Source organism: Oncorhynchus clarkii, chromosome 5 (assembly GCF_045791955.1).
Source record: "Oncorhynchus clarkii lewisi isolate Uvic-CL-2024 chromosome 5, UVic_Ocla_1.0, whole genome shotgun sequence".
Classification (NCBI taxonomy): Eukaryota; Metazoa; Chordata; class Actinopteri; order Salmoniformes; family Salmonidae; genus Oncorhynchus; species Oncorhynchus clarkii.
Window position 1 is genome coordinate 57996910 of NC_092151.1, and position 11192 is coordinate 58008101.

Genomic DNA, 11192 nt, shown 5'->3' on the forward strand with positions numbered 1-11192 from the left:
TCAATGTTTTAGAGAATTTGGCAGTAAATCCAACTGGCCTCACAATCGCAGACCATGTGTAACCACACCAGTCCAGGACCTCCACATCTGGCTTCTTCACATGCGGGATCGTCGGGGGGGGGGGTATATTGAGTATTTGTCCATAAGTAACCCCTTTTGTGGGAAAAAAACAAACTAAATACAACTCCCAGCTACATCGCACAGTTCAGGTTTGATCTGATTTAGCTCTAGAGAAACTGCACATCGAGATCACAGGAAAACCCCAAAACTAAATGGAATTCAAATGATCGGTCAATTAGTTGGTTAATCTCTCAGCACTAATAATTGGACAAAAGATCAGAATTGGGCTGCCTGTGTGGTATATAAAATGCTTGTTGACGTTGCAATACAGTTAAATGTAATGCATTCTGTGACAAATTGCAAGAGATGCACAATTGTTAGAGGCAATACCCAAACAAATTCATTTTGACAGAAGAAAATAGAGTTGACGTGATTTAAATTGGTTTATTGAAAGATGAACATCCCTGAGTGCTTGTGGATTTGACAGTAAACTAATGTGGCTTTTTAAAATACAGGCACTTGAGAAGGCATGACATTGCAGTGGCACCAAGCCATTTCACTCTTTCAGAATGGTGGGAGTAATCATCTTGCGGAAGGCATAGTATTTGCATTCGCTTGGGGGGACAATATCCATGGTTGTGGTGCTAATCATCTCCTTCTTGAAGCCAGCCTCAAGCAGTTGAGGCATCTGGGTCTCCTGAAAATCAGTAACACAAAGATCTGGTCTGTATTGTGGACCTGCATCACACATTATGTGGCCATTTAACCCTTTACACTTGTGGAAATTGGCCTATGTGAATAGTGCCAAATTGAAATGTTTCTATCAGAAGAAACATAAAAAGCATATGCATGACCATGGTAGCAATTAAAAGAGAACACTGGAGATTATGGGGAAATGATCAGACAACAGTTCACCTGACATGACTGAATCCAAACAAACTGTTGATTTTATATGCATTTTACATTTACTGTACTTTTCGCAGCATTTGTCAACAAAATCTGAAAACACTGGATACAATCAGTAACATAAGAATATTCATGAAATTTTGGGGGTAGCTGCAACATAACAAAAAAAATCTTACAAGTGTTTGAGTGAGAGGTCTAACTGGTGTCTCCAAGTGGACACTTATCCAAACTGCACAGTTCCTAAGTAATCAATGCACTTTTATGACTCATGGAAAGAGCCTTCAATGATAAGATGCTTGTTTGAGCTCTCCTAGCTTTGCCATTGAGGAACTGAAGCTAGAATACTTGTAGTTGTTTTGTTTTGAACACAGCCCAGCGTCCCCAAAAATCACACAATTACTGTTTACACTATCCAGGAACGTTTCATTATAAATCGCAATCTGGGTTAGGTGAGCATCATTTGAAAGCTTATTCAATTGCCAACATGACTAGCGAAGTAATAAAATATGATCTTACAGTGTTAGGCTTTCACAAGGCACTTAAGACAAACAGAAAATACATATGGTGCGCGCAGAATGGAGTCATGAGTGCATGTTCTCGGCACATTTTCTTCACAATACGACACAGGTTCATTCTGTTCAGGACAACCCAGGGTATGACATCTTTGTAACTTTACATCAAACATATCGATCATAACTGTTTCTACTTTAAAATGACATGAGTTTTCAAACATGGAAATGTGAAGGGCACATTTGGACTTAATGTAGGTGTGTGGTTTGCTTGTATGACATCAAAGCGCTATTTATTATAGTCCTCAACGTCTCATCTTTCAGATCTTTCGATTTACAGCATTCCCCTCACTCAGACAACAACAAATGTGGGCATCTTTTTGTGTGTGTGGTACACACGCTTAGAACAGCTGTCAGTTGAATCCCATAAAGCTCTGTAAATTGAAGAGCCTGAACTCTGACGTCATATATGGTACAGTAGGTTACTGTACAGCCACTAAGTTACAATTGAGGCACTTATCAGTGACCAAATCTGCAATTTTCAACCAGTATACAGGATGATAGGGTCTGTGAGTTTAAAGGGTTACGCAGTTGCAGTTCAGATACAATTTATCATTAACCTTTGTTTAGCCAAGAAAGGTAATTTGAGGACAGATTTTCTAACAGTGCCAGGACCAAGTGCAATAAAAATGGTATTAGTAGATATACAGTAATTGGTTTAGTTTGTCTAAGTAATCACTTCACCCCACACAGGAGTGGAATCAATCGAGTTGTGAATTTGATTTTCATAGTTTTGAAATAAAACTATAGAACATTTGTGATCAAGTGTCGACTTTGAAGTACTGTTAAAAAAAAATGGTGGAAACATGCAGCAGAAAAATGAGTTAGTACTGTAGCTACAGACATACCAAATAAGCAGAGTGCAACAGAGACATAGTCACTGTACATTAAACTAATGGGTTAATGGTTGAATGAACATCAAACCAAACAATATTGAGGGCCACACGTGAAATGACATGTAATACCACAGTAACTATCCGTGATATACCTGTAAGTACCATCTGGCAGAAGGGCAGAATGCGTGCAAAGAAATTAAATGTGTCGAGCCCGAGAAGGAACATGTGTAGCCTACCCATGCACCTCAGAGAGAGATTAGGTGTTGATCATTGACTGGCTGAAAGGCGGCTCACCTGGAACATGTTGTCGATGTTGTCATATTTGGTCTTGAGAAGTTCACCCCAGGAGGTCAGGTTACAGTAGGTGAGAACGCCACCTGGCTTCAGCAGCCTGTGGGCATGGCCCTATTGAGACACAATTCAACAATTGCACTATTAATGGAAACGTTAGCACGTCATTGTGGAACGATAGGCAATGTTTGTTTCAAGTGATAGGGATCAGATTCCATTAAAAAATATCTTATTCTATTTGGATTCATGTCTGTAAACGTCTGCCATATGTTTGCGTTGGATACAGCTATAATATCATATATGATACCAAACATTTGTGTGTTTTGTAGTCTTTATTACAGGGGGAAATCCCACTCCTCTGTTGGTTCCTGTGCTTTTGCTGATATGTTCATAATGTGCAGCCTTGGTCATCGAAGTGTTTACTTACCTTGATGAAGTCAAACTGGTGAGTGTGCCATGTGTCTTCAGACAGAGGGTAGGTGTCGTACAGAATGCCTTTGATAGAAGAGGCATAATTACAATTACACATACATGCATATCTAAAGCAATTTACTCACTGAAGAATATAAAATATTCAATAATGGATATGCCAATAGAATGCATTTTGAAACTTACCATCAAAGTGGTTGTCAGGCAGGCCGCCCACTACCTCCTCCCACAGTCCTTTGAGGGGCACAATCTGTGAGTGGAGAAGAATTTAGGTTAATTTCATTCACGTTAAAAAGGAGGAAAAAGTCTGAATAGAACCTAATGTGAAGTTGAAGATTTGTCTCACTTTATGTGGCTGAGCCTTGGCCCACTCCTGCAATCTTGCGAACACTCCATCATTGCACTCAATGATCCAGTGCTCCTCGATGGGGAAGGACTCGACTTTAGTTGCCGCGATGGCCATGCCAAACCCAATCTCCAGAACCCGTCCACCTGTGGGACAAAGCAGAACAAGCATCTCAATTTGTGTTTAAGTATCTACCTGTATTGAAGTGTTTTCAACTTTTCTACCTTTATCCCAGTGCTGTGGCACCTTTCACGAAAAGCAAAACTAATAATGCACAATTTTAGTTTGTTATTTAAGGGTTCTCAAATGAATGTTTGGGGGAAACGGCACGTGATAGATGGCCTGTGGCCACTTGAAGGAGTTCCACAGAGTAGTCTTTCAGTAATGTGTAAAAATAGATTAGAAAAATACCATGTTGTTTTGCCATCACCCTTTAGGCTACTACGCTATTATAAACTGGAAAATTTCCACCAAAGATGTGTATTTTCCAACAGACATTGCCAAAGCAATATAAAGACAAACATACACTATTTACTAGAACTGGTCATATTGTATTTGGAACCAAACAACTGTTCTCATTGGACCACATTCCTCCATGCAGCAACATGGGCGCTATGGTGACGTGAGTGCGCAAACAACTCTAAACGTTTACGCAACTTTAACGTAGCCTAATGTATATATATTTGTATCAGTGATAATCATGAAACTTCTTGAATGGTATGCGGTAATAAATTATTGACACTCCCCAGCAAGTGCGCATTTGGCACGGTTCAATTGGTAGAGTAACACCTGCTGCAACCACAAGCCATTATATCCAACTCCGCCATGCTTTTAAACATAACGTGCATTGAGAGGAACGTCGCATATAAACTGTAAACGCATTGGTTTCATGAACGTTTCCTAACGTCTGCTGATTGATTGTAATCGTCTGTATTGATTAACCTGCAGCGCTGAATGAATTGTAGCCATTGATTAGGTTATAGGCAAATAGGCTGTCCCTTACGGTCTATTTGTTTTACACATTTGTAAGGAAAATGAATTACAGTCAGGTAAAATGTTATTATGGAACTACATCACAGAGTACCAAAATCCACACCGTCTTGTCGTCCCTATGCGTTCATATGGCCCACTAGCTTGCACATTGTGTGTTGTACCTTTAGAGGAGGCTACAATTGCCAGCGAGTGCATGTAAGGAGTCTCCCAACGTTCCATAACGGGCTTGCCCAAAATCTCGAGATGAGTGTCGGTCTCATTGTAACCAGCACCAGCGTCGTGCCAGCCAGCTTTGCAGTCTTCTCCCTTGGAAAATATGGGTTGTGCCGTAGTCATTTTGGTGGTTGGCTTTCTTTATTAGATGGGGGATGGACGGAGTTGCTGTCTCCACGTCGTGGCAGAGGAAGGACAGATTTTGTTGCGGTGGGGATTTATATGGGTCAGAAGTGCTGACTGTGCAAGACGTCAACGAGGCGTAGGCATAGACATTAGGCTTACTACTGTTGGTCAATAAGTGGCATTTCAAGGGGTAGCCGGGTCAATGAAGTCCTAAGTGTCGAAAGCTGAGAGTAAACATGATACACTGATTGCATTTTAATAATCATGGCATATTGTAGTCTGTTTTACAACATTGCAGTGTGCTATTAGTCTACTTTATAAAACGGGAGGCTTGAATCCTGGATGCTGATTGGTTGATAGCCATGAGTTATTCACGGTAATGTAAGGCAAAACGCCATGATGCCATAATTATATTTGAAGTTTCAATGTGCTTCCACTGTCCTGCAGCTGAGCCAGGCATTCATAAACTTAATCTCCCCTGGAAAAAGCGCCTAGATATTATTTCCCCATGCTTCTTGCCTAGCATTTGGTTTAATACAGCTGGGGTTCAAGTGGCACTCCAGTCTATTTTTCACCTCATTTAACACCTGATTAACTCAACAAAAGGCACATCTCAATAGGTGGTCTAGGTAAGTCATGACATAGTACAAGTGGGAGTGGTTTCCTTTTTGTTTTTTATTGCTTCTCGAGCAAGGGAGGAGGCCGATGACATCACGACTTCCCATCAAACCAACTCCTTGAATGACCAACTCCTTGAAGTTTGTAGTTGTCTAAAAATCACTATTTTGCTCAGAACATATTTTATTACCCTTTATTGTGTGTACTTTATTGTATTTATACTTGGGATATCACTTTCAACAGGAAAATGTAAAAAATCCCGGACTTTTTTTTGTTGCTCAGGTTAATATAAGCCTTGTGTGCCTATCCGACTCGTGCAACATTTAGCATTTTTTTGTATTGTTTTGCGATCTCCATCATGCCATGCGAACGTGGCAAGATTGACAGCTTCTCTGATCCAGGAAAATTCATTCATCAGGGTCATTATAAAGGCAATATCCAAAGAATTGGCAATAGAAATGAAGGTTAAAAAAATGAAAATGTAAATAGTTTGCTGTCATTTCAGCTGCTTTATGTGAATGTGTGTTAGCTAGCTAGCAAAGGAGAAGTAACGTTAGCCTTGCATCATCATTGATGATGTTCTTTCCCCCCCCCCAGTCTGATTGAACGCCTTTTCTAATGAGTCTTACGCAGCTCGTGGGCATTGTCGAGGGAAACATACATGTTCCTGAGAGGCTTCTCTTTCAGTGATGGGGTCATAATATGTTGTAGCTTAAACGTTCAAAAGATAGAGCCAGATCTGTAGGAAGAAAACATAAACCACTCTGTTTATTACAACTGCATCTAGCGGCTACCAGATGTTACTAACATAACAAGCGCAATTTTTGTTTTTGTTTGTTTCTCTTGCAACTGACGTCAACCTCAACAAGACGGAGCTGCCCTTCCTCCCGGGGAAGGCCTGCCTACTCCAAGACATCTCCATCACGGGTTGAAACTCCATGGTGTCCCCCTCCTAGAGTGCAAAGAACCTCAGCATAACCCTGGACAACACTCAGTCGTTCTCTGCAAACATCAAAGCAGTGACTCGCTCCTGCAGGTTCATGCTCTACAACATCCATAGAGTAGGACCCTACCTCACCTTGAAGCAGCGCAGGTCCTATTCCAGGTACATGTCATCTCCCGTCTGGACTACTGCGACTCGCTGTTGGCTGGGCTTCCCGCTTGTGCCATTAAACCCCTGCAACTTATGCAGAACGCTGCAGCCTGCTTGGTATTCAACCTTCCCAAGTCTTCCCATGTCATCCCGCTCCTCCGCACACTCCACTGACTCCCAGTTGAAGCTCGCATCCACTACAAGACCATGGTACTTCCCTACGGAGCAGCAAGATGAACTGCCCTTCTCTACCTTCAGGCTATACTCAAACCCTACACCCCAACCAGAGCACTCCGTTCTGCCACCTCTGGTCTCTTGGCCCTTCCGCTCAGCGCAGGCCAAACTCCTCTCTGTCCTGGCACCCCAATGGTGGAACCAGCTTCCCCCTTAAACTAGGACAGCAGGGTCCCTTCCCTTCTTCAGAAAACATCTGAAACCCTACCTCCTCAAAGAGTATATTAAATAATCCCACAGCTCCCCCCTCGCGCAACCTCCTAACCCCAACCCCCCCCCCCCCCCCCCCAATAGAAAATGATAAAAAATAGCCTTTTGTGAACTAACAATCACACTTGACTACTCCCCACCCTTAACAGCTCTGACTTTACTGATAACTAATTTATTGAGGAAACAGTTATTTACTATGACTGTGATATGTGGTTGTCCCACCTAGCTATCTTAAGATGAAAGCACTAACTGTAAGTAGCTCTGGATAAGAGCATCTACTAAATGACTAAAATGTAAATGTAAAATGTTGCACCTTTTTCACCACACTGACTGTGTGGATGGACCATTTTAGGTTGTCAGTGATGTGCATACTGAGAATCTTGAAGCTTTTCACCCTCTCCACTGCGACCCCATCGATGTGGATGGGGGCGTGCTTCCTCTGTTGTCTCCTGAAGTCCATGACCAGCTCCTTTGTTTTGTTGAGGGAGAGGTTATTTTCCTGGCACCACTCCATCAGGGCCCTCACCTCTTCCCTGTAGGCTGTCTCATCGTTGTTGGTATTCAGACCTACCACTGTTATGTCGTCTCCAAATTTGATGATTTCGTTGGAGACTTGTGTGTGGCCACACGGTCATGGGTGAACAGGGAGTACAGGAGGGGGATGAGCACGCACCCTTGTGGGGCCCCCATGTTAAGAATCAGCGTAGCAGAGGTTTTGTTGCCCACCTTCCCCACCTGGGGATGGTCAGGAAATCCAGGACCCAGTTGCACAGGGTGGGGTTGTCGTAGCAGAATCAGAATTAGTTAGGTAACATTGATAAATAAGACATTTTATCAACTTTCATAAATATGCTTATGTGGGAAAAGTCACTTGGGGCCCAGAGAGGGGAGAGGTCAGGACTGTCTTCATATGTGAGGGTATCTGTTAAACCATGTGAAGGGCTCCACAATGTCTGTACACCAGTCACTCCCTACTTTTCCCTTTGGGGGGGAGGAGTATGGCAGTGTCTGGAACCATTGAATGTCCCCTCTGATGTCAAAACTTGTCTTTAATAGTATATGACCTAGAGGCTCACTCCTCTAAGGGAGCTTGTCTAGGGGTGGGTTGTAATTTGAGATGGGAGTATATAGAATTGACAATTGATATATGCAATTGGATGAGGTAATTGTTTTGGTAATATGAAGTACCAAGAACGAGAAGTAGAACCTTGTCTTAGAGAGCAAACTGAACGATGATTTATAGCTAATGCTGTCTGGCTATGGGATACTCCTCTCTCAAGTAAAAGTCTTCCTTTGTGCAGTTTTCCTAAGACCTGTGGTTCGTCATTGTGAATTGAGAGGGGTGGATCTTTGCTATGAAAGATCTCAGTTGCCATTATGTTGACACTCAGAATTAATTTATAGACACTGAATTGATCTGAGAATCAAAGGGCTATGGTGAAGCTCATATTATTAAAAGATTAAGTTTAAAGTATAACTCTGACTTGTGTGTGGTTTGTAAACTCTCCTTTCACTTATAAATACAGGAAATTACCACGACAGGGCCCCGAGCTTAGTGATGAGCTTGGAGGGCACTATGGTATTGAAGGCTGAGCTGTAGTCGATGAACAGCGGTCTTACATACAGTTGAAGTTGGAAGTTTACATACACTTACGTTGGAGTCCTTAAAACTAATTTTTCAACCACTCCACAATTTTTTTGTTAACAAGCTATAGTTTTGGCAAGTTGGTTAGGACATCTACTTTGTACATGACACAAGTAATTTTTCCAACAATTGTTTACAGACAGATTATTTCACTTATAATTCTCTGCATTGCAATTCCAGTGGGTCAGAAGTTTACATACACTAAGTTGACTGTGCCTTTAAACAGCTTGGAAAATTCCCGAAAAATATGTCATGGCTTTAGATTCTGATAGGCTAATTGACATCAGTTGAGCCAATTGGTGGTGTACCTGTGGATGTATTTCAAGGCCTACCTTTAAACTCAGTGCCTCTTTGCTTGACATCATGAGAAAATCAAAAGAAATCAGCCAAGACCCCATAATCTTTTTTTGTAGACCTCCACAAGTCTGGTTCATCCTTGGGAGCAATTTCCAAACGCCTGAAGGTACCACGTTCATCTGTACAAATAATAGTACGCAAGTATAAACACCATGGAACCACGCAGCCGACTTACCTCTCAGGAAGGAGACGCGTTCTGTTTCCTAGAGATGAACGTATTTTGGTGTGAAAAGTTCAAATCAATCCCAGAACAACAGCAAAGGACCTTGTGAAGATGCTGGAGGAAACCGGTACAAAAGTATCTACATCCACAGTAAAACCAGTCCTACATCGACATAACCTGAAAGTCCTCTCAGCAAGGACGAAGCCACTGCTCCAAAACCGGCATAAAAAAAAGCCAGACTACAGTTTGCAACTGCACATGGGGACAAAGATCGTACTTTTTGGAGAAATGTCATCTGGTCTAATGAAACAAAAATAGAACTGTTTGGTCATAATAATCATTGTTATGTTTGGAGGCAAAAGGGGGATGCACGGGGGTGGCAGCATCATGTTGTGGGGGTGCTTTGCTGCAGGAGGGACTGGTGCACTTCACAAAATAGATGGCATCATGAGGAGGACAATTATGTGGATATATTGAAGCAACATCAGTCAGGAAGTTAAAGCTTGGTCGCAAATGGGTCTTCCAAATGGACAATGACCCCAAGCATACTTCCAAAGTTGTGGAAAAATGTCTTAAGGACAACAAAGTCAAGGTATTGGAGTGGCCATCACAAAGCCCTGACTTCAATCCTATAGAAAATTTGTGGCCAGAACCATGTGCGAGCAAGGCCTACAAACCTGACTCAGTTACACCAGCTCTGTCATGAGGAATGGGCCAAAATTCACCCAACTTATTGTGGGATACTTGTGGAAGGCTACCCAAAACATTTGACCCAAGTTAAACAATTTAAAGGCAATGCTACCAAATACTATTTGAGTGTAAGTAAACTTCTGACCAACTGGGAATGTGATGGGGGGAAAATGAAATGAATCATTCTCTCTACTATAATTCTGACATTTCACATTCTTAAAATAAAGTGGTGATCCTAACTGACCTAAGACAGGGAATTTTTACAAGGATCAAATGTCAGGAATTGTGAAAAACTGAGTTTAAATGTATTTGGCTAAGGTCTATGTCAACTTCCAACTTCAACTGTGGGTATTCCTCTTGCCCAGATGGGATAGGGCAGTGTACAGTGCGATTTCGATTGCGTCATCCGTGGATATGTTTGGGCGGTATGCAAATTGTCGTGGATCTAGGGTGTCGGGTAAGGTGGAGATGATATGATTCTTAACTATGACCCTTAACTAGCCTGTCTGTACATTTAGTGCTGAGCGATTGACTGAAATGCCTGCTGTTTTTAATTGACGGACGTTTGTTAACTTATTTGAATTATATTTCGTTCGTTTTTTTCTGTGAGGTCAATGCACAGTTTCTGTAGCTATAAATCAGATCAAGCGATGTATTACGGAGTTGTAGTTTTCAACAGGCCAATATTAGCGTAGAAAATTTGGTTCGTGACTACAATGGCCATAATCCATTACGTGTCTGCCTACATGTCTGGTCTGTGTGGTGCGCTGAACTATAATGTGAATATTTGATGCAGACATGGAGACTGAGGGTGCGTTTGTAAATTCACTCTGGCTATCTACTATGATTTCAGGGCACTCCCGTTTTAGTGTGCCAGAGCGCAGAATAAATTATGCAGTTCAATTGTTGCCAGCAGCACAGTTACGGTCATTGTCGCTCTAGATGAAAACAGCCTAACCAACTCTGCTAGGGCTAGTAAATTGGCGAGAGTGAGGTGTACCCTCAATTGTGTTTGAAAGTAGCTAGCCAACTTTATTTAGCCAGTTAGTTTAGGTGCTTGACTGCCGTTGTGAGGTCAGAACGCTAGGATCGACCCTACTCCTCAGCCAGAGCGTTCAGTGTGCGCTCTGAATGCTCCAAGAGCAAAACGCAATGAATTTATAACAGACTCTGACATCACATATTGGAGGCAATTTATGAATGCACCCTGAGAGAAGCGAGAACGCGCGGTCGACAGGGATAGAAAGCAGATGTTTCACGAGGTATCTCTACCAGAAAATATATGATCTAAGTGATTGATAGTTGTAATTCAGTAATAAAAATATGCCTTATTTACTTTGAACAACTACTAAAATATTGATTTCGTCAAACAGCATAGGCAGCAGCTCTATAGAGATGAGATGATGACTTGGA

General features: G+C 41.9%; 1 protein-coding gene across 1 annotated transcript; it reads right to left on the reverse strand.

Annotated features, from left to right (window-relative positions):
* Positions 1–490: 490 nt before the first annotated feature.
* On the reverse strand, positions 491–4849 carry LOC139409082 (guanidinoacetate N-methyltransferase). Its single transcript, XM_071153769.1, has 6 exons — positions 4592–4849; positions 3438–3583; positions 3278–3341; positions 3090–3157; positions 2666–2776; positions 491–757 (listed from the first exon to the last, which is right to left on the reverse strand). The coding sequence occupies exons 1-6, from the start codon at positions 4764–4766 to the stop codon at positions 617–619; spliced, it is 705 nt and encodes a 234-aa protein (XP_071009870.1). The 5' UTR covers positions 4767–4849; the 3' UTR covers positions 491–616.
* Between the last annotated feature and the right edge of the window lie 6343 nt (positions 4850–11192).